This window comes from Dama dama, chromosome 1 (genome assembly GCF_033118175.1).
Source record: "Dama dama isolate Ldn47 chromosome 1, ASM3311817v1, whole genome shotgun sequence".
NCBI lineage: Eukaryota > Metazoa > Chordata > Mammalia > Artiodactyla > Cervidae > Dama > Dama dama.
The window spans coordinates 75,565,833-75,590,246 of NC_083681.1; the positions used below are offsets into that span (position 1 = coordinate 75,565,833).

A 24,414-nucleotide genomic window follows, 5' to 3' on the forward strand; every position below is an offset into this window, starting at 1 on the left:
AAGCCCTCCCGCCCTGGAGCCCACGCTCCGAAATAAGAGAAACCCCCACAGGGAGAGGCCCATGCACCGCAACTAGAGAGTAGCCCCCACTTGCCGCAACTAGAGAAAAGCCCGTGCGGCAATGAAGATCCAGCACAGTCAAAAAAATAAATAATGATAAATAAAAATTTTAAAGTCTATCTATTCACATTCCTAACAGCAGTGTGGGAGGGTGTTCTACCATCTCCTGACCTCTACTAGGTATAATCATAAAAATATTTTTGCCCAAGTCTCATAATTTACACAATGATACTTTGACATACTGATTTGTATCTTTAATTAGGGGTGAAATTGAGCATCTTTTCACAAAGCTTCCTGACTGTGTTTGCTTCTCTATGAGCTCCTTGCTCATGTCCTTTGTCCATCTTTTCTATTTGGTCATCTTTTATATATTGATTTGTAAGAGTTATTTTGTTAAGGAAATTAATCCTTGGACATGCCTGTGTGCTCAGTCGTGTCCAACTCTGCAACCCTAGGACTGTAGCCCACCAGACTCCTGTGTCCATGGGATGTCCCAGGCAAGAATACTGCAGTGGGTTGCCATTTCCTCCTCTAGGGGATCTGATCCCCCTGGATCGAACCGGCATCTCCTGCGTCTCCTGCACTGCAGGCGGATTCTTGACCACTGGCCACCAGGGGAGCCCACGTTGCATGTTGCATTGACTGTTTGCTTTTCTATGAACTCCTTGCTCGTGCTCTTTGTCCGTTTTTCTATTTGGCCATCTTTTGCTTATTGACTTATAAGTTATTTTGTTAAGGAAATTAATCTTTTGACATATTTCTCACAAAAATTTTTTTCAGTTATTTTCCTTTACTAATGGAACTTTTTTCTAAACATAAGGTTTTGCTGTAAAAATTATCAGTGTTCTATTTTATGGCTTTTGGGTCTTGTATTATTCAAAGATTTTTAACTAGAAAAGGGATACAATCAGATTTGCACATAAACAGGAAAAAAAACCCAAAAAAACACCACTGTGTGGCAAGTGGATTGGAAGAGGGCATCATGGAACCAGAGACCAATGATGAGGCTGTTTCAATAGTGAGATGATGGTGGCTGGGGTGCGGAAAGGGGCATGGAAGGAAGGACGTGCAGTAAAGGGAAGTGAATTGATGTTTGGTTGGATATGCATTGAGGGAGAAATTCACCTGCGTTCCTACCCTTGGATTCTAGAAAAAAACCGTGGAATCCCTGTAAAAAATTGTTTTTGCTTAAGTTAGCTTGGATTGGTTTCCACCAGTCCTATGCAAAGAGCCTTAACAAATATATCCATCAAAACTGCATGAAAAAAATCAACGTGTTACTCTTGACCAAAGAGTTTTAACAAATTTTCCAACAATTTGGAGGAAGACCATGCAGAACGCACAGTAGTTTAAACCTACAATCCAAAGCACATCTACAGAATATTTTTTTTTGTTTTGTTGTTTTTCTTTTCATTTAAAAATTTTCTTTTTTTTTTTTAAGATAGAACATTTCTGAGTGATGTCAGAAACAGTGTCCAAGGATGCTCCCCTGGCTTCTCCCATGCTAGGCCACGCTCTCCTCCACCCCGGGAGCAGCTGCTCAAGGCACCAGGGGTTCTAGGGCCACACGACACTGAGTGCTACTCACATAGACGCTTCTCCTTCTGCAAGCGGTCCGGTGTCAAATCCTCTCTTTTTCCAAAAGACCCACTCAACAGGTATCGAGGATTATTCTTCCAAACATGCTGGTGCGTAGCAGAGTTTGGTAAACTGCCTCTCTGAGCTAAGAACAGGCAGTTTAGTGAAAGATGCTGAAGGCTAGTTCGTCACATCCAACATCGAGGTCAACAACCAAACAATTACTACTAGGAAACTTCCTTCTAGTCACCACCTGCCACACCACAGGCCTTTACAACCAATATAACCCATTTTCCACAGAGCTTTCACGTTCCAACTTATGTGAGTTAAACATATAATTTTCTCCATTTCACGTTGAGGAGAAGACTGGAGAGGCATATGGTAAAGCAGAAAGGAAGGGCCAGGGGAGGCAGAAAGAAATCAGTACTTCTACGGCCGAGTGGGGGCAAGTCCTCGGAGTGGGAATGAAGCACACAGAATGAGAGGTGCTTTGTCCTGAGGGCTCTGCTGAATCTGGCAACCCGGGAATTCGACTTTCAACAAGTCAGTGATCACTTACCAAATGAAACAGGTAATAAGAAAGTTTAACAAGACAGAAATAAAATCAGTACAAAAACCTAAATTTTATTTCTAAATACCAAGAACAAAGTTAGACCATCAAAATTTTAAGATACCACTTATAAAAGCATACACATAAGCAGTTCCATGAAAACAATTTATAAATTTTATTGGAAGACATTAAGACGGACCTAAGCGAATTAAGAGAATTAGAAAATACTATTAACAGATTGGAGAATGTGCTATTGGAAAATTCTCATTTCTTGTCAAGTTTGATCTATAGATTAAATGCAATCCCATTTATTTAAAAGCATCACATGCCAATTCTAAAATTAAATAAAAAGGTAAGGTTAGCCAAGACACTTCTGAAAACAACAATATGGGAGGACATTTCTTTCCAGATATCAAGACTATTTCAATGCCATGCCATGTCATGTCATTAAGAAAGGGTGGTACTGGTTCAAGGACAGACAGACAGACAGACCTCTGTATAAATGGACACTCAACAGAAGTGACAGAGCATATCAGTGGGGAAAGGAAGTACTTTTCATTAACGCTGCTCAAAAAATTCGACATTAGTTTATCCAAGCACAACTCTAAGTTGACCCAACAATTTACTTCAATGACCCAGGAAAGGTGATGCTGGATCAGAACGAGGTATTACCTTTATAGTAGCCATAGTACTGGAGATGATAGCGCATAAAGTCTTCATAGGGATCAGGAAGAGTCTGTGAAAGGACAGACCATCTCAATCAGGAAAATGTTTTCATAATAATCATTATTATAACAGCCTGCTATAAGAGTAACACTGACTCTTAACAAAGGTACACAAGCATGGTCTCAGAGGACGCCACACCTGAGAACTTCTAAAAACAAACCATGTGAAAGACATTTGTGCAAATTATTCTACCTTTGGGATCAAGATCTCTAGCCAGAGAAAGGTGCCACCAGAATATGCCTTCTGAGCTAGCACTGGGTTTCTGGAGAGGGGTGGGTACCGACCTCCTGCTTTAGCTCTGTTTCCAATGCTGGGAACATGTTACTTCTGCATGGTATGCTGAAGACCAGTCAGTGACACCCGCATCCAGCAACAGCCCCTGCCCAATTTCCAAAAGGGCAGTTGATTACATAGGAGGAGCTAAAATAAACCAGAGCAGGACAACTGGAGTCACCTATCGACAGTCACTCCCGTCCCCTCCCTCTGCTCCGCAGCGCCCGCGCGGCACCGCTCCCTCTTCCCTGCCAACCCAACCTCTCATCAGGTAAACCAGGGCCCGCCATGAGGCCCGGGTGGGCACCTGAGGAATCTGGGAGGGCGGCCAGTCTTCCGACCTCCTCCTCCCGAGGCGCCAGGACCCCTGCCGGCTCCATGCTTCTCCTCCGGGTTGAGGGGGATGCCCACCCCCAGGACGCCGCTGGACAGTGAAAGAAAAGGGGAGGGGAGTCCGGCGCAGTCGTCTCGGGGCGGGTGGGAAAAGAAAGGTCAGGGACTCCGAAAACGGAATTCAGGGTTTCGGGGTTTCCGAGTCACGGAGAAGGTGGTGGAGGGCAGTTTCCCGGAGAGTCGAGGGATGGGGCGTAGAGATTTCCTGGGAGGCCAGAGGGAAGGGTGCCACCGCCTCGGCGCCCCGGACTGTCCGGGGCAGCAGGGGTTGGGCGCGGAGCCGGCCGCGAAAGAGGAGCCTGAGTGAGGCGGCGGGGGGGGGGGGGGGCGGTCACCACCCGCAGGCAGAGGCCCCGCCGCGCACCCGGCAGAGGACTCGCTCGCGGAGCTCTCGCCAAGCCACAGCTTTCGGCTGGGGCGCCGGTAGCCTAGCAACCGCGAGCCGGAAGCGGGAGGGCGGGGCGGCTTGGCGCTTCCGGGAGCGAGGCCCCGCCTCCGAGGGAGGGCGTGGCGAACCAGGGGAAAGTGGAAGACTGCAGTACCAAAGCTTTGTTGTTACAGCATTGCAGCCCGGATTGTTACTTTGTTACTCTTTCATTACAGTATTGCAGCCCGAATTCTTACTCTCTTCACTGCAGTATTGCAGCCCGGATTCTGGGGATTAGAAATTGCGTTGATGGGGGCTTCCTTGGCGATCCTGGGAAGGAAATGGCAACCCACTCCAGCATTCTTGCCTATAGAATTCCATGGAGAGGAGCCTGGCATGCTGTAGTCCATGGGGGCTCAAGAGTCAGACACGACTGAGCGACTAATACTTCCACTGTTCCTTTCCTTGGCGGTCCAGTGATTTATTGAATAAGAGACCGCGCTTACATTGCAGGGCACAGGTGGGATCCCTGGTTGGTAGCTAAGGCATGCTCCATGGGGCAGCCAAAAAGGAAAAAAAAAAAAAAAAAAGCTGTTTCTCAGCTCTAAGAAAACTGTTGGGTATTGCTCAAAGGGAGCTGTTTCTCCTCTTTCACCTTATATTTCCTCCATCCCATAGCTAGAATTGAAAAATTACCTTCTGCGTTGAAAAATACAAGAAAACAAAGTAAAACCCACACCTTGGCTTATCAAATTGTCAGATTCAAAAAAATGCTTCTGGTCTGGCAGGATAGGGACAAAGACACTTAGTCCCTGTCAACAATTCCTAGAAATCTGGGTAACTGTTAGGCAGTTAAAAGCAAAAGCTTTAAAAAAAAAAAAAGCAAAAGCTTTAATAACTAGTCAATAGCCCTTTTTTTCCAGAAATGTGCTCTATGCAAATGACAAGAAAAACAATTTATATACAAAATGGTCACCCCGATTTTTGTATAAATAAAAACCAACACACAAGTATACATGACACTGATTAGGCAGTTAGCTGCATATAAATATACTGGAATAAAATTTTAACTACTGTTGTCTTTGGTTAACTTTACAGGACTATGAGTATACAGGACTATGAGTATATGTAACTCTTGTAGCTAGTGAGAGTATAAAGCATCTTTTTTTCCAGAATATTAACCACGTTTTGTCATTTCCAGGATTTAGGTAGGCTAAATACCAGCTAATATCATAGACCACAAGCTCCAAAACTTAAGTCACGCCGTATTTTCTGGTACTAGAGTCCTGTTTTTCTAACTCCATCCTCCCACCCTGCAATGGGCTCAAGATCCTGACACTCTTCTGAGAGCTTCTTCAATGTCTGCCTTACACCGTACTTGGTTAGAAAAAACGACTGATTTAAAGTCTTGGTGACATCTTCATGGAGTAACAGGCAAAACAGGAGCAAAAGGATAACCAATCAGAAGTATAAAAAAGGCTTTATTAGTGCATATATACAAATTTACAAGGTCAGAAACTGGAGAAATACAAACAGCTTTAAAACAATTTGCTTTTTCTTCAGTTTAAAGTGACTTTTACCTGATTGTGATACAATACAAAGTACAGAACAGTAAACTGCTTTTTTAAATACTGGAATTTTATGGAGAATACATTCACATATAAATGGGAGGTGAACTTTGGACCAAGGTACAGCAATGGAGACACAGCAATACATACAGTGGCTCGTTACATTTACTTCCAAGTGTGAGGGGGAAGTCTCAAAGACAGGAACACTTGCTGCTGCTGCCATATACTGAAATTTATATATGTCACCTAGTATGTGCAATGACTGAGCTATCTTTATCAGTTCTAGAATTTGTGAGAAATACTCTATAAATTTATAGAGTGTGGCTGTCTGTTAGCACGACATGAACGAGTTTGTATACCTCAGCACTTCGGGGGTGGCAGACTAGGAGGAAGAGGTCAGAAGGAAATTCCTATAACCCCAGTTAAGCAAGGTGGAGCATACAGCTGCCTTCGTAATTGCACTTGTTCTGAAGAAGGTAATGAGAGAGAGCGCCACACTAGGGACTACAAGAGGCTCTATTAGGCAGGAAAATCCTTCCCTTTTCATCAGGGAGTCCTCTACACAAGTGTCACTGAGCCACACATCCAGACTGATGAGGATGACGTACCTAACATGCTGAGTTTGCCAGTGTGAGAATACAGGCAGCCAGGTCAAATGGTTCAACCACCTTACCTTTTGGCAAAACAGAAAAACTACACTTCACAAATGTGGGAATTTTGTATGCTCTTGCCCAGGAAATTCATATGCTCTCCCTCATAACATTTATAGTTTATTGACAACAGTAAAACTGGTTAAGACTCTGAACTGAACATTAAAAAAAAAAAAAAAAAAAACCAGTACACAGTAACAAAAAAGTAAAAAACTATGTGTTTGGAGCCATTTTTCGTCTCTTCAGTCTTGCTCGCCAATCTTCAGGAAGAGCTTCAAAATTAGCATTTCTCTCTGCCATGCCACTGTGAAAACAACATACAGATTACGTCACTGGAAAAAAAAAAAAGGATGGAACTGTTCATTTCCTAGCAAATAAAAACTAACTAAACCTGAAAATTGGATCTATCGTATCTATCTTCATGAAAAAGTTTCAAATTTCTCAGCTGAGTACCAGAATAGTTTTCATCAAATTTCTTAATTGATAGGTCAACCAAACACATACAAAATACTCTGCTCTACAGTTCTATTTATATGTAAGTGCATATTTATTTTTATGTCTCCCCAGTAACCATTAAAGCTACACTGAAGGAAAACAACACATGCTTGTAGAAGTATTTCTTGGCTCCAAGGAGTTAGGAGTCTTTATCCTAGATTTATTTACTTAACCTCTAAGAAGATATATTTAACCCTCAACATACCACCAGGGATGGGCAGACCTAATGTTTCTGAGATCCTCTTTTCATTAGTTTTAACTACCATTGATCTCTCACGGCTTATTCAAATTCAATTATTTAAAAAACTGATTAAAACTCAAGATTCACCTGGCGGGCTACAGTCTATGGGGTAGTAAAAGAGTTGGACACGACTTAGGGATTAAACAACAACAATATGCGATCTGTTCACAGGTAAATCACATAGTACGCTATGATTTAAACAAAAAAAACCAAACTCAAGATTCTTGGGAATTCCCTGGCTGTACAGTAGTCAGGACTCTCTGCGCTTTCTGTGGAGGGCCCAGTCAGGAAACCAAGAGCCCGCCAGCTGTGCGGAGCAGCAAAAACAAAACGAAACTCAGATTCTATCTTGCAATAACCAAAATGAGTGCATGAGACCCTTTTATAAATCTAAAGTAAGATAAATTACAAAATCTTTGTGACTTCCCATCATTTGAAATAGTTTGCTATTTCATCACTGTAGGAATTAATCATTAATCAATTCCCAACAATACTAAAAAGGACTAAAATAGTAAGAAAACTCAAGAATAATGGAGTCATCTACACAGATGATCAAAAGTAAAACTAAATTATCATTAATACCATCCTGCAGTTTTCTTCCTGTGTTGCTCCAAATCATGTGCATCACCTTTCAAGGAAGTAAAGTCTGGAGACAACATCTTCATAGTCTCCTCCTGGACAGCCCCCAATATTATATAATTCAGATGAATACAAAGAGATAGCAGCACTCTACATTTAAATTGTGATGATAAAACTGACTGGATTAAAAAAAAACCCAATACTGATTGGATAAGTAAAATCTCAGGCCACGAGTGTTAAGGAGACCATAATCTAGATGAATTTTCTTAAATTCAAGATTAATGAGTGAAAAATATAAAGGTCAAAAAGGAAATACAGTATTTGCATAAGTTTTCAAGTTTTATGCTGCTGTATGCTAAAACCAGTTGAGCTATTTCAAATCCTGAAAGATGATGCTGTGAAAGTGTTGCACTCAATATGCCAGCAAATTTGGAAAACTCAGCAGTGGCCACAAGACTGGAAAAGGTCAATTTTCATTCCAATCCCAAAGAAAGGCAATCCCAAAGAATGCTCAAACTACCGCACAATTGCACTCATCTCACACAGTAGCAAAGTAATGCTCAAAATTCTCCAAGCCAGGTTTCAGCATTACGTGAACCGTGAACTTCCAGATGTTCAAGTTGGTTTTAGAAAAGGCAGAGGAACCAGAGATCAAATTGCCAACATCCGCTCCATCATCGAAAAAGCAACAGAGTTCCAGAAAAACATCTATGTTTTATTGACTACACCAAAGCCTTCGATTGTGTGGATCACAATAAACTGTGGAAAATTCTGAAAGGACGGGCATACCAGACCACCTGACCTGCCTCTTGAGAAACCTGTATGCAGGTTAGGAAGCAACAGAACTGGACATGAACCAACAGACTGGTTCCAAATAGGAAAAGGAGTATGTCAAGGCTATATATTGTCACCCTGCCTGTTTAACTTATATGCAGAGTACATCATGAGAAATGCCGGGCTGGAAGAAGCACAAGCTGGAATCAAGATTGCCGGGAGAAACATCAATAACCTCAGATATGCAGATGACACCACCCTTATGGCAGAAAGTGAAGAGGAACTAAAAAGCCTCTTAATGAAAGTGAAAGAGGAGAGTGAAAAAGTTGGCTTAAAGCTCAACATTCAGAAAACTAAGATCATGGCATCCGGTCCCATCATTTCACGGGAAACAGATGGGGAAACAGTGTCAGACTTTATTTTTTTGGGCTCCAAAATCACTGCAGATGGTGACTGCAGCGATGAAAATTAAAAGACGCTTACTCCTTGGAAGGAAAGTTATTACCAACCTAGGTAGCATATTAAAAAGCAGAGACATTGCTTGGCCAACAAAGGTCCGTCTAGTCAAGGCTATTGTTTTTCCAGTGGTCATGTATGGATGTGAGAGGTGGACTGTGAAGAAAGCTGAGCGCCGAAAAATTGATGCTTCTGAACTGTGGTGTTGGAGAAGACTCTTGAGAGTCCCTTGGACTGCAAGGAGATCCAACCAGTCCATCCTAAAGGAGATCAGTCCTGGTGTTCACTGGAAGGACTGATGCTGAAGCTGAAACCCCAGTACTTTGGCCACCTCATGGGAAGAGTTGACTCACTAGAAAAGACCCTGATGCTGGGAAAGATTGGGGGCAGGAGAAGAAGGGGACGACAGAGGATGAGATGGCTGGATGGCATCACCCACTCGATGGACTTGAGTAAGCTCCAGGAGTTGGTGATGGACAGGGAGGCCCGGCGTGCTGCGATTCATGGGGTCGCAAAGAGTCAGACACGACTGAGAGACTGAACTGAACTGATGCTAAAACTTATTTGATCAAGTTCATAAACGGGACAAATGCTAAAAACAGGTGTGCAGTGGCTAGAAACATATTTTAGGAACAAAAATTTCACTGGAAGACTATTCCAATTGGTGTTTATGGATCTAAAAATGAAAATGTTTTGAATTATGAAGCAAAGATGGCTATCGTCTCTCAATTTTTCTTTTTTTGCCACGCCATGCGAGATCGTTCCCTGACCAGGGACTGAACTTGGGCCCTCAGCAGTGAAAGTGCACAATCCTGAGCGCTGGGCTGCCAGGGAACTCCCTCAGACATTTCTGTAAGTGCTGCATTTATGGATGGTGCAAGTGCAAGCAGCACAAGTAACGACACGCTGGGACCTGCCAGAGATGAGCCTGAAATCTGGCGTCACTATCAGTATGCTCCAGGTGATGCACCTCAAGGGAGCAACTGGTCACACTAAAAAGAATGTTGCTCATTTCAGTGTGTGCACCTTCAAAACTCATGAAAACAAAGAATAAAAATTTAGGTCAGCTATATTTAAATTCTTATTAAATTAAAAATTGGTCTCTTGGAGCAACATGGTAAATGGGGTTGACTATTTTCCCCTGTGTGCTCAGGGTTAAGACAGTTCTTTGCCTAAGATGAACAGTTAGTGCCAAGTATTACAACTCTGATGTCTTTGAATAAAGCTAGACTCTAATTTTTATAGGAAAAAAAACATTTCTATGAATTAAAAACTGCTTGGGGTAAGTCTGTAAAGAAATCAGGGCTATGACTTTAAGAACATGGGGGCTTCTGTGGTTGCTCAGTGATAAATAATCTGCCTGCCAGTGCCGAAGATACGAGTTCCAATTCCTGATCTGGGAAAATCCCACATGCTGCAGAGCAACTAGGCCTGTGTGCACCGCAACTATTGAGCTGTGCTCTAGAACCCGGGAGCGGCAGCTCCTGAGACCTGCGTGCCCTGGAGCCAGTGCTCTGCAACAAGAGAACCCACCGCGAGAAGCCCGTACACGACAACTAGACAACAGCCCCCGCACTCCGCAACTAGAGAAAAGCTCCTGCAGCAGGGAGACCCAGCATACCGTGAAGAAATAAAACAGAAACAACACTTCGAGAACACAGTGGTTCTGAAATCACAGCTACAAGCACCACCACCTGCCCCATCTGAGACCTTGTTCCCTTTACCTGACTAGCTGCTGCTGTTTCCACTCTTCAATGCGCTTCTGTGCGGTGGATTCTCGGTCCTCTTCGCTGGAACTAGAGTTTTCCTCCTCATCTAACTCACGCTGGATACTCTGCCACTTCTTTACCAGAGATGGCATTTTGGTTTTACTTTTCTTTGCCTGTAACAAAGGTTAAAGGTCAGAAGGAATATAATACATAAAACAAGAGAACAAGTCCCTCACATGAGATCAAGATCTCTTCCTTAGTTCTAAGGAGTATGTGAACTTCAAAGTTAACCAAACACAAGTACCATTCTAAATTTTTGCCAAAAATAACTGTAAATGGGATATTTTTTTCCTTAAGAAAACAAAGAAACTATTTTAGTCAGAGGATAATTACAACATTGTGATGGTTTTTGCCATACGTCAACATGAACTGGCCATAGGTATACACGTGTCCCCTCCTTCTGTAAATGGGGTATGTTATGAAATCAGGTCAGAAAAATCTTCTTTAGCCTTATTCTATGGAATTCAAAACTCTTGCTCTTATCTGCTCAGAATTACAATGTACCCTTTTATGAGTTTAAATGGATGCAGTGTTCGCATCAAGTGAAACATAGTGCTGAGAAACAAATGATCAGCTTTCTGGAAAGAGCAAGAGAGTCAAACGCGACTACTAAATATGAAAAAAAGCAAAGAGGAATATTAAAACATTAATTATCAGATCAGTTCTAAGAGAAGATACTACGTACAGTTCAGTTTTGTCCTACTAGCTTACCTTCAGTTTCTAAATTGCCTATCATAAACACAGAATCTCACAGTTAAGAAAAAAGCCTTGTGATATTTGATATATATACAATATGGCTTGCTCTATCACTACCTTCAGAGTTCTGATCAATGGCACTCTAGCAAAGATGCCTTCTCTGACCACACTATATGAAACACTACCGCCTCCCAAAGCCCACTCACTTTCAGTCCTCTGATACTTTTTTCTTCATTACATTTTTAAACGTTGAACATATATTTGCTTATCTGTTTCTACAACCCAGTTGCCCCCTACCCTCTCCAAGCCCACCAGAAAAGCTCCACAAAAGCAGAGATTTTGTTAGTTATTGAATATGAAGCTCTTGAGAGAATACTTGACAGATAGTATGTATTCAAAATAAACCTAATATCTGTGATTAGTTCTTTGAATTTAGAGAAACATTATATTAGACACTGATAAGAACTAACTTTCACCCCTGTGTTTCTGAAGACTTGGCCGAGTCACACTCTAAGTATGACCAGCAGGCCCTCGAGTGGCCGGTATGAGGCAGTGCTGCGCTCTTAGAGGTCTACGGACAGTGGCCCAAGCTGTTTTCCCAGCCTGCAGTTAGAACAAACACACTCTGTGATTAACCACCCCAAAGAGTTCGGAAAACAAGCTTAATCTTTTCAGTCTTTTAAAATTACTTGGCTCCCTGGATCAATACCCTATTCTGACTGTCAATAACAGGTTTTTAACCTTCTGGGGAAATGCCCATGTAAAATGCTTAAGCCTTCTGCTCCACACACCTTCCCACATTCCATTCTGTTATTTCACCTGTGGTTCAATCTGACCCACTGCATACACACCCTTCCAGTAAGCTCCAAACACAACCTATTCTGGGTTAGAATGCAACCAAGTGAGTAAAAAGTAATAAGAATAATGGTCACTATGCATAGAGGGCTCACTGCAGTACAACCTCTCACCATATTTCTGCAAATATCATTAGAAACAACACAGACCTAGGTAGAGTCATTGTGGTTTCATTTTGACTTCCATACAATTTTGTAAATTTGAAGTGTATTTGATTCCTATCTGTCATGGGAAAGTAAGTTATGTTTTAGAAGTCAAGCATTCATTGTTTGTCATGTTCAAAACCATGGATCCAGAGTTGCACTGGCTGTTTGAACACATTTTTAATACGGGAACCTTGTAGTCAGAGGAAAAGATTAAATGGCTAGAAGTCCTTTTTTTCTAGTAAACTGTACACAAAACCTGAGCAAAAAGACTGAAAAAATATATAGGTCTCAGATATTCTTGAAATCAGGTATTTCAAGTAAGTACATATCTTGCCTTTTAAAAAATGGCCTGTAACACCAAAGAGATTCTGAATCACTGCTTTCAAATAAGTCCATAAAAATGACATGTTAACACAGAATACCAGATTTTCAAAACTATTATTTAGGGACTTCCCTGATGGTCCAGTGGTTGGGGATCTGCTGTGCAATGCAGGGGACACAGGTTTGATCCCACATGCTGTGGAGCAACTGGGCCTGTGTGCCACAACTACTGACCTCACACGCCACAGTGGAGATCTCATGTGCCGCAACTGAGACCAACGCAGCCAAATAAGTAAGTAAGTATATTTTTTAAAAGCTATTATTTATATGACCGTAAGAGCATGACTGTCTAAAAAATTACTTGAATGCAGGTGGAGATGATTCTCTCTCTTGGAAGACGGAAGGATGAGCAGTAAGGAAGGCTTCACAAGAGAAATGATTCCTGAGCACTGAACATTCTAACCTTGATTACGTAAAGAATGAACAGTAGTGGGATTGGTAAACAAAGACAAGACTTGTAGGTGGTTAACAGTATGCTGGCTTGGGAGAACTGCATGTGGTATAGTTAGTTGGACAACAATCTATTCAAGACATTACCCTGTCACTGTTGATTTTTTATAACACTTCATTTTCAGATAATTTCTGGAACCATGGTACCAGCTTGGACAAGTGGGTCAATCCAGAAATACTCTATTTTTTGTGTAAGTCAAACTTCTTCAAGAAGGTCCCTTGGACCATGTAAAGCAAAGAATTTGCCCCACTGACCCCTGGAGCAAAAGACGACAGCTGAGACAGTGGAGCAGCAGCACTGCGAAGGAAAAAGCCAATGAGAAAGTTTCTTTAGGTGATTTAGGGAATTCAGAGGGTCCGTTTGAGGGTGATGTCAGAAAGCTAGCAGACTATGAAGCGCCAAGCTCTTGCTTATCCCATGGAAACATTATATAAACAAATAAGAAACAGACTAAAATGGTTTTGTGGGAACTCTAGAAACCAGTCAAAGATCTGCAGCAACTAAGAGAACAGCCAGTCGAGAAAAACCTGCACTAAGAACAGCAGGAAGCTTTGTGGCATGTTTGCTTGCCCTTGTTCCACGCTCTCCCCAGTATGGCTGGAGCAAAATGGCCCAATTCTCAGTTCCCTCCCTCCAGATGGAAGGACGTAAGTGGGACGTCTGAAATGTTCGAGACTGTGGTTGCCTTAGGGACTGGTTTCAGTGTTGTCCGACTTCAAGGCCAGCCAGGAATGGTGGTATATTTTGGATCTCAGGTTAGAACCCACAAAAGGCAGTAGCAGGAGGTGCGGCCTGTGAAAACCACAGGGGACAGAAGTGATCTGGACAGCTGGGGGCAAAAGCTTCTGTGCAGAGGGATCCAACAGAACATAAAAAGCTCATAGAAGAAGTGTGAAATCCTTAGGGAAATTAAAAGTTAAATATACAGGAGGAATGGAGGAAAAAAAAAAGAAAAACAACCACATACAAGTCCATATCCAGGGAACATATATGCCTAGAAAAGGCCTGAAAAGATTTTTGTACCTTCATGCTGAGTGCATTGATGAAGGATGCAAATGAAAGATGCTGAACATCCTTACTCACTAGAGAAACAGAAATCAAAACCACAATGAGATACTGCTTCATACCTGACAGGATTGGTATGGTAACTTTCAGAAAATGGCAAGTCACTAGTGTTGGTGAGCCCCTGGAGATATTAGTGCCCCTGAACATTGCTGGTGGTAATGTAAAATGGCTCACTCACTGCAGGAGAATGGTTCCTCCAAGAGTTATCAGCAGAATTACCATGTGCTCCAGCAATTTCACTTCTACTAAATACACACACACACCCCACCCCCACCCAAAAGAAACGGAACAAGCACTCAAAATACATGTACTCAAACACATATTTACACAACAAAGAGGTATAAAACCACCCAAATGTCCATCAAAGGATGGATGGATAAGCAAAACTGTGGTACACACACACAGCAGAATTACTCAGCCATAAAAAGAACAAAGTACTGATAAAAGCTACACATGGATGAACCTGGAAAACACTGTGCGAAGTGAAGGAAGCCAGACGCTGAAGCTGACACACGCACCACTGCAGCGTGGGTAACCTGGTGGAGATGGAAAGCTGACCGGCAGGCCCCCGAGGCCAGGGGAAGGGGTACTGAGGTGTGGCTGCCTAGTGGGTACAGGCGCTCTCTTTTGGAGTGATGAAAATGTTACGTAACCAGCGAGGGGGGTGGTTGCACCACAATGTGAACATACTAAATGCTACTGAATTTAAACTTTAAATATCACCTCAACAGAACAAAATTTTTAAATGAAAATTTAAAGAGTTATGTACTCTACCTTATCTTTCTTTCCTTTTTTCGTCTTCTCCGGTGGTGGCATTTTGGGAGCTGGTGGTGGAGGAGGAGGAGGAGGGGGAGGAGGAGGAGGGGGAGGTGGTTCGATAATGGCAGTGGTGGGCACAGCAGCTCGGGCCTGGACCGGCTGCAACGCGGGAGCGGTCACTGCCAGCGGCACAGAACACTCAGCGTAGCCCATCAGCGCAGAAGCCGATGCCAGGCCCAGGTAATTTGACTGCAGGCTCACTCCTCTGGCCTGATGGCCCATTCCTGTTGCTGGATGGCTAACTGCTATCGCTTGGTGTCCAACCCCTGCCGCCTGCTGACCTAACATAGAAAAAATAAAATGCAACTATAAAAAGGATATTGTGACAAAGCCAAAAACAAGCAAAGAAGGAAAAGGAAAGTGGGAGTTAGATTATCTACAAAATGATTCCAATGTACCTTCCCCCTTCAGAAAAACCAAAACAAAAACTAGTCACATTTTCTGGTGGCAAAACATGAATTTCTGAATGTTTTAGCATTAAGGTACTTAACATCAAAGTCACTGTTATGTAAATGCACAGAAAATAATCTGGAAGGATGTATGTCAAACTGTTAGCAGTGGTTTTCAGTAACTGAAAGAAATGGCATATAAACAGTCTTTGCAGCGAGAAGTCTTTAATTTATGACATCTAGTTCTGGAAACAAAATATACCGATGAAAACACACTTTAACCACGTGCTGACCTGTAGCTACAGGTGACTGGCTGTAGAGGACTGGAGAACTACCAATGGTGGCTGACCGCTGAGCTACTACGGTACTCATCTCTGTAGCTTTCCTCTTTATTGCCTTAGTGGAAGGAGAACTAGAGATGGTAGAATCGGCTGAACTCTGAAACGAAGAGATTCTAGTCAGTGGCTACAGGCCCTGGTTAAGTAACTTCTTCTGAAAGAAAACGTATCAATCACGCCCCAGTGCCCCAAACTCTTCCGAATGCCAAGCGGCGGTACTCACCTGGCTGGTGATGACTGTGGCCTGTGCCGCGGGTTTCAGTGGAGTGTCCTCCTCCGTGCCTGGAGCAGGCGGCTCCTCACTCCCCTCATCTTCCATCTCCACCTCCTGGATCTCACCATCTTCCACGGGCGGAGGAGGGGGAGGAGGGGGGGGAGGAGGGGACTCTGGGGGTGGCGGCGGAGGGGGCGGCATCTCCAGAGGTAACGGAGGCTGCAGCACAGGCACATTTGACTGAAGGACAGTCCAGAATGGAGTGAGTGGCATGAGTGATGAAGAAGATACTTGGCCGGAAAAGGACTCTTTACAAAGAGAACCTATGAAAACAAACAGGAATCAGGGAAACAGCAAGACTAAATCTCCCATGAACTGATGCTGACACATGTCCCCCAGACATCTGTTCTATACTGAAGCCACTGAAATATTAAACTCACTTCAAAAATGACTTCCAAGGAAAGATAAATTCATAGATTTTACAGTTAGCACTTGCCCAAGCTGTGTTACACTAGTTTTGTTTTCTGGGTCCAGATTTATGGCTGAGTAAATGAGGCACATCACATTAACTCAAAGAGAAACTCAAATCATCTGAACCGGAAGTTTTTTATTTCAAAGATACACAACTAGAGAAGGCAGTATTCTGGGTCTTCTTTATCTCAAAAGTGAGTGAATGATGTGCATTTGTAATATTAATTCCACATGTTTTATTTTTAGTGAGCTAGGTAAGTGATTAAGGATTACCTAGAGAAGCACCCATTCAAAACACTCACACAAATTCTACCCATTTCAATTAATCTGGGTTTATACTAAGCTTAAAAAAATCCATTTGCAAGGTGATATTGTCAACCCTATCATTCCTTCACATCTTTGTGTGAACTACTCATTTGCTAAATCACAGCAACAAATCCAGGAGGGTAATTTTTTATTTCAGTGATGATAAAGGGGAAATTAGAGAGAATGAATCTTCAAGGTAAATGATGATTAATAATAAATATAACCCAGAAAAGAGTTGTCTGAAGATGTGGAGAATTTGAAATTGCTGCTGGAGAAATGAGAGCTAAGGAGCTGCAAGGTTAGCTTTCCTCAAAAGCTGCAAAAGTCATAGCTAATTACTGTCCCTTCTCTGCCGGGAAAAGCTTTAAAGATTAGAGAAAATAGGAAGATATACTTACTTGTAGCCTTCCCCATCCCTCTTTATCGTCAATAGGGAAGTTTCACATTATTTGGGACTATTAGATATATATCCCAGGAATGCTGAAGGGGATTTTCTCCCTAAAAATCATAGAATTTAGGAGTAGAAGAGACATGAGAAATCATCTAGTTTAACCCTCTCTCTTTAAAGGTAATGAAACCCAGGAGGGAAATGACTTGCCCAAGGACACACCGCTCTGTGGCCAGGTCTGCCCCCTAGTCTAGTGTTACTTTTTTTGCTAACGCTGTATGGCTTACGTGCAGGATCTCAGTTTCTCCACCAGGAACTGAACCCAGGCCGCAGCCATTAAGAGCCCAGTACCCTGAACACTGGGCGACCAAGGAACTCCCTACTGCTCTCGTGGAGCAGAGGCCCAGAAGCCGTCACCTGTCAAAGGTCACGGTCAAAGCAGCAGATTAAATAAGGACTCTATCATAAAAGGCTCCAGAATAAAGATAAGGCTTTTTACCTTACTCTGCACAAAATACACCACACTGGCACTCAACAATGTAAAACGAAAGCCACTGTGAACCACCAGGCTTTCAGACCAGCTTCAGTTTTTATGGAACAGATACATTATGTAAAAGACTTCAAGAACATGATTCACATGACTATTCTAATTATTAAGAAACTGCTTACTACCAAGGAAAAGGGAACTGAAAAAATTCACCAGAAAACAAGACTGCAGTTTTCTAGCTACAAGACTTCAAAGGTCTCGTTAACGTTTACATTGCGGCGTATCTAACACAAATGTTTACACTAACTTTTAGACAGTCTGAGTACGGGCAAGCAGTCTACTACATTAGAGTACATCAAGATTACATAAGAACTAAGGTAATAAGCACGGGATTATAGCTTATTAAACTTCCTTTTACTAAACCAACCACAATATGTGGTAGGTAAATAAATGTGTCAGATTTATATATTAGTAGGTTTCTCATCTAGAAGCATAATGCAGCATTGATACTTTTATGATGGTGAAAGTGCTATGTAGAGGAAATCAAGGAAACACAGTACGTTTAAGATTAACAACGTGGCTTACAACCTTCAACAAAGTTTTAATCAGCCGTAACTGAACTCTGCGTAAATATGAAACACACTAGACTGGATAAATTTAGATCACACAAGCAGCACTTTTACAGTTAATGCTTGAATCCTAAACTAAGTTTACTCAAAACATAAAAACTGTGTTTTAACATTGATAATTATCTTCTTTAGCTTAAATATAAAAACTTCCAAGAAATGCTAGTTTGAATATCCATGGATGTCATATTACATAATGCCTCTCTTCATTTTTAAATTTAACCCAGTAGGTGTACTTGCCATTTACGAGAACATTAAGTCTGAAGTCCAAGGAGAGATTAAAATGGTATATACGTAGCTTTCAGGCTTCCCTGATGGCTCAGAATCCGCCTGCAATGCAGGAGACCCAGGTTCGATCCCTGGGTCAGGAAGTACCCTGGAGAAGTGAATAGCAACCCACTCCAGTATTCTTGCCTGGAGAATTCCATGGACAGAGAAGCCTGGCGGGATACAATCCATGGGGTCGCAAAGAGTCGGACAAGACTGAGCAACTAACACTTCACTTCACTAAACTTTTAAAGTATTAAGCTAAAAGACAGAATCCCGTGGGAATACAAATTTTTAATTCCCCAAGAACATATGTTTTTCTATGCGTCTTAATTTCTATATAAACAGAAAGGCAATCTTGCTTTCTTACAAAGGCAGGCTTCCTTTATTGTTTTCCTATATTTCCCTCAAAAGTATTACTGCTTAGTATTTTGAGGCAAGAGGGCAGTTTATCAGTTTAAATCAAGAAGCTATTATACAAATAATAGGTCCATGGAGACTTTTTGGTTAAGCAGCAGAAGCCTGCTTTAACCTGACAAAAGCCTAACACTCAAATATGTTGGATACCCTGAAATTGGCTTATCTTAGATATATAATGTCAAGTTCAAACATGGAACAATGAAGGATTAAAAATGAGCAGAACTGTGAAACTTCCTTACTCCTCAGTGGAGTTTTTCTACATTAAAAGATGATTTTAACCACTGTTGGGTTGACAGAAAGCATACATTATCAACTTTGTTTATAGGCTTAAAATAATGATTGGCATTGCTCTCCAATTCCAAAGACCTCAGTACAAGACTTGGATTTTATTTAGATCACGTTTTTCATATGGTTTTAGTAGTTCCTAATCAAGAGACTGAGAATACATTCAACAGAATAATATAAGCTGTTTTACCAGTGGCATTTTCCTTGACCAGATAGTAGCCAACTGTGTGTGTCATCAACAAAGGGAGAAAAAAAGTATTTAACTCTAATGTGTTCACACAACACTTAGCACTGGCAATTCTAGAATATTCAGCTTTGGAATACATACAAAAGGACATTAAACAGTGGTCAAGAAAAGAATCACCAAACCAGAAACACCATCAAATCTCTTCAGTTCACTAACTACTAAAAAGTAAAAAAAGAAAACCAAGTTACTAGATATATCTATCATTGCTACCAAAAGAATGAAGAAGTAATCTAAAGAAAATCTCTTCATGAAAAGGTACACCTTGTAACAAGATATTTTTCCCCCTGAAATATGAAGTAGAATACTGCTTTTTTCCCAATGTTCTAAAATTATCACTGCTGTCATTCATGTCTTTTTACCTTGAGTGACTTGATAGGGATTCTCTGGATTCTTAGGTTACTTAAGTTAACAAAACCACTGGTACATGCCCAGTTTCATCTGGCATACAATCAGAACTCTTCTACTGGGACTGGGGAGCCAGCAGACTATAAAAACATCATTTTTGATAGGCAGAGGACATGAGAATACAGCTCTTTACTCCCCATCTTACAAAAAATTTCTTTTTATCCTCAAAGGTTTAAGACTTAATCAGTTATATACATATTTTTCATATTCTTTTCCATCATAGTTTATTACAAAATAGCAAATATAGTTCCCCAAAGTTTATGACTTTAGAAACCATTCCATACACTCTTACCTTAATATGATAGCATTTAAACAAATATCTAAGTTTTTCAAATCAAACGGTTGTTTGTTCACCACAGTCTTGACTATACTTCATTTTCTACTTATTTTTGTCATTCCAAGAAAGATGGACTTAAAGGAAAAAAAAAAAAGTGTCTTCTCCCATAATGTGTAAATCAAGTGATGGCTCCTCAGATTCTCAGAGTAACCGAGAAACTATTCAAGTCTTCCTTTTTAAAATTTGTATAACCAAACTGAAGTTCCTTAAGAGTACTTTAACTGGACTGAGCCACCTTGAGTATTTTATACTAGAATAGATGACTTACAACGATCAATTATTTTGCTTCTCTGAAATAAGCATGGTCCTAGTTTCACAGTGTTTATTCACATCACTTTGGTTTGTAACAAACATACTTCCTAGGAGACTAGTGGAGTAGAAACATGAGGTTGCAAAATCAACAGACTAAATATTTTATAAAAAGGCAGACCATATCTCTTATTACTCCACATAAACACTGACAATTTAAACATCCAATTCCTTACCATTAATTAGAATTCCTGTTATTGGAAATCCACAGCTGTCTGTGGCATGACAGAATAGTTATAGGATAGAATTTTAAAGTCACAATACACTGGCTCTATAATTTTTTAGCAGAGTATGGTATCAATAATATGCTTATTTCCGACTAACACTACCTTTAGTTTCTCAGTATAAACCCTGTGCTAATTTTTTTAGTTAGAAATTCACAACTATATTTTCTTCTTTTATATGTTAATACAAGTCTTTTTTTTCCCCTCTACAATCATCTCTCTCCAGTTAATACCAGGTACATTGTCCCACCTGTGGAATTCTCAGAAGATTCTGCAGAATTTGAATCAGTGCCAGTTTTGTCTTTCAAGCTCTGCTTAGGAAGAGTCTCGTCTCTACTTTCTTGGGCTTGGCTTTCTTCCTCTTCCTCCTCACCATCTGGGAACTCCCACTGAGACTCGCCCGACTGTTCGTTTACATAGAAATATCGTCTATGATCCCTAAATTACAAGAAAGAAAACACATGTTTTAAGACCCATTTTCCTACAAAGACACTTCCATTTGGTCCTGTCCCAGGACAGCAGTCTGCTCTCACAGGGACGAACCGCTTCTTAATGGACTGCTATTCACAAAGGCAACAAAGAGCTTTGACAACTGAGGATGGAGAACCAAGGATAACTCAAAGCTATTTGCACTGCCAGCAGCTCTGTGAATACAGCCCTGAACCCTCTTACTCCAACAGATGACTGAGAAAAACACCTCTCACATGTTGGTTTTTTTTTTTTTTTTTTTTTTTTGCCAATGCTTAACAGGGTTTTCAAGTTTCATTAGTGAAGGGATTCAATCTCCTAGAACACTAAGTTCCCTTCCAAAGAAGAGAACAACGAAGTTTGCGAAAGGTGACTCTTCCCCTCTTGAACCGTGGAATTCACATTTCATACTCTTGATATCAAACACAGTGAAAGCTAAAGAGAGGGAGAGGATCTGGGAGCTGAAAAATAAAAGAGCAAAGATTTCAAATAACGAAAAAAAAAAAATCAAGAAAAGCCAAATATAAAAAGAAATGTTTTCATCTGACCTGCTGGCAGAAGATAGTAATCTTGTTCTTCATTCACATCTTCAGCCACGAAGCTTTCCTTAACTTCACCGAGGTTAATCAGGAGTAGTTGCTTCCAGAGGTCCTGTAAAGCGCACAGAGCTCTCGCATGCGCTTAACCCCCAAGCCCGCCCTACTCCGTGCAACAACGCTCTGGAGTAAAAACCAGCGTGGTCCATCTTGGGAAAAAATCCGTTACACGGCACACTGTGAACACTGCCTTTGTCTCTCCGCCGTGTGGCCGGCCCACGCTCTGGGCGTGCTCGCGGGGCTCTGCCTGCCCAGCACCGCTAAGGCCGCTGCTCGAAAGTCTCCAGACAGGCTGTCAGGTCGTCAGGTGGTGGTGATCACAAATCAAGTCTGAGATGTCAAAGGTGAAAGGTGAAAAGGGGAGAAGAGTGCGTACCTGTCCCAGTGGCAGGACCAGCCTTTAGGAGTGGCGTTTATTTCATATTGTTTTAGCTGTTCTGCGGCATCCTGAAGTTTTCGTTTAAGGTAGTTTCCATTAAGAGCCCCTTCCCGCCAGTCCGCAATCCGAGTCTAAAATCAAAGAGCAGCGTAGGTTAGAGACATTCTTACGTCGAAAGGAAGAGGAAAAGGGACTTAAGTCTTCTGGTTCATGACTACATACTCTGGCAGGAGAACAGACCAAGGAGGAGGAGAAATCCCATCCTAATTTCATAAAAAGTCTCGTTTGCTCTGTAGAGTTCTGAAAAATGAGACTGGAACCCAATACAGCCAAAGCTCCAACGTCTGTGAAAATGAGTAGCAGTAGTTTTGTTTTTCCCTGTGAACTATATTAAAATGGTTCCCCAGTAACTGTATGTTTTGGGTAGATACTTGATTCAATTAAGTAATGTAATAAATAAATAAATTGGGCTTCCCAGGTGGTGCTGGTGGTTAAAAGAAAAAAAAAGTTCTGCAGGGGAATGCAGGAGATAAAAAACGTGGGTTTGATCCCTGGGTCAGGAAGCTCCCCTGGAGAGGGAAATGGCAACCCACTGCAGTATTCTTGTCTGGAAAAGTCCATGGACAAAGGAGACTGGTGGCGGGCTACAGTCCATGGGGCCACAGAGAGTCAGACACAACCGAGCACACACGTGTGATTAATCAGAATTAAAGGTTTAGTTCTTAGGGAAATCAGCCAACTTCCTATAGGAATTCCTTACCTAATCCTAACCTGCTACTTACTGTAAAGTACACAGGTTACACACAGGATTCGGAACTTCTTTTTAAGTAAGTCTACGGGAATTCCCTGGCAATTCAGCAGTTATGACTCCTCCTCTTCACTGCCGAGCCCCTGGGTTTGACCCCTGGACGGGGAACTAAGATCCCACAGGCCTCAGGGAGAGGCCAAATAAAAAAAAAGTCTATAATGCTTTAATACTTAAAAAGTACACTCAATATTATGGGGGTCTCATTATTATGAATAGAATTTTAGTTTCTTACAAAAAAAAAAAATTAGAATATACGCCTACTGAAGGGAGTTACGTATCATCCTTACACACAAACTCTCAGTTATTTATTTCCATGATTATGTTTTGCTTTGGCTAAGACAGTTTTTCTTCCTGCATTGGCTGTTCAAATATTTATCAAGATTAATAACTTAAATTTAGGATTGAAACATAAATAAGACAGATTCCTCACACAAAAAGCATTTCATTCAAACACTGGCTGTTTATATATATATATATATATATATATTTTTTTTTTTTCTGACTGTTTATATTATATAAAGAATGGCTTAATTACCTCAGTTTGTAAAAGCAGCACATGAAAGTTGGAGATGGACTGTCTATTAATGCCTAAAAACTCAAATTTACTTGTCAGGGTATTTGCCAGTTCTCCAATCTGAAACTGTAATGCAGGAAAGAAAGAAAGTAAAAATTAAGTCAGAATATTTTAAGTAAAGTCTTTCATTGTTCATTACAGATACTAGAAAAATGGATCTGCCTATTAGGCCTTTCTCACATACTGCAACTAGTTATGTAGAAGATAAAATCCTAACTTATAGTAAAATAATTCACATAAAAATTATGTGAAGAAAGAAAGAATAAATAATGATGCAAGGTCTAGAGAAGCTGGATGAACTATCTACTCTGAAACAATATGGAATTTGAAAAGAGATCCTAAATGACATAACTCCCCCATATCGTCCAAACCATCACTCATCCATTACTGCTTATACTAGCCACACACTGAACAAAACGAATTCTCCCAAGTCTACCTGCACAGTTGTACACTAGCTGGTGACTAGATAAACTTTTTAAAGTTAAAACAATAGGCAAAATGGTTTTTCCAAAAGACGACACTTAAAGAGCCACATACTCACTTGGTCCAATTCTTCTCATGACATTAGGAACAGAAATGAAAATGGAACCAAACATGCCTTTCGTGTAAGGGCAAGTATTGGGTTGGTCACAAAGTTCGTTCTGGTTTTTCTGTAAGCTATTATAGAAAAATCTGAATGAACTTTTTGGCCAACCCAATAGTTCACGCAGGTTAAATTTTTATTTAAATTTGTGACTTTAGTTTCTTTTAATGCTTTCAAACTATACAGGCCTATATTTGATAAGCTACTGCTTTCCAATGGAGACTTACTTATAAGCAGTTAAGCATTTAGAATTTATTTTTAGATTTCCCTACATCGTCAGTCTCCTTATTTCAGCCTTAAATATAACCTTTTCACTCAACCAAATACATGATTTCTATTTAAAGACAGCAAAGATTACTTTTTTACTACTTCCCAGAAGAAAAGTTTACTGCTTTCTAGAA

At 41.1% G+C, this 24,414-nt stretch overlaps 2 protein-coding genes across 3 annotated transcripts in view; both read right to left on the minus strand.

Moving 5' to 3' along the window:
- AGBL2 (AGBL carboxypeptidase 2) overlaps positions 1-3,849 on the minus strand; it is a 29,279-nt gene extending 25,430 nt beyond the window's left edge. Inside the window, exons 1-4 of the mRNA XM_061153637.1 lie at positions 3,495-3,849; positions 3,199-3,334; positions 2,861-2,924; positions 1,649-1,783 (exon numbers count right to left, since the gene is read on the minus strand). Of these exons, the coding sequence (XP_061009620.1) occupies positions 1,649-1,783; positions 2,861-2,924; positions 3,199-3,234 (235 nt within the window). The 5' untranslated portion in view covers positions 3,235-3,334; positions 3,495-3,849. The remainder of the gene's footprint in view (positions 1-1,648; positions 1,784-2,860; positions 2,925-3,198; positions 3,335-3,494) is intronic.
- Positions 3,850-5,408: 1,559 nt separating this feature from the next.
- FNBP4 (formin binding protein 4) overlaps positions 5,409-24,414 on the minus strand; it is a 30,663-nt gene continuing 11,657 nt past the window's right edge. For both annotated transcript variants that reach the window (XM_061153662.1, XM_061153652.1), the window contains exons 10-17: positions 23,392-23,496; positions 22,046-22,179; positions 20,856-21,043; positions 15,843-16,156; positions 15,575-15,719; positions 14,848-15,173; positions 10,435-10,592; positions 5,409-6,469 (exon numbers count right to left, since the gene is read on the minus strand). In XM_061153662.1, coding sequence (XP_061009645.1) covers positions 6,379-6,469; positions 10,435-10,592; positions 14,848-15,173; positions 15,575-15,719; positions 15,843-16,156; positions 20,856-21,043; positions 22,046-22,179; positions 23,392-23,496 — 1,461 coding nt within the window. In that variant the 3' untranslated portion in view covers positions 5,409-6,378. The remainder of the gene's footprint in view (positions 6,470-10,434; positions 10,593-14,847; positions 15,174-15,574; positions 15,720-15,842; positions 16,157-20,855; positions 21,044-22,045; positions 22,180-23,391; positions 23,497-24,414) is intronic.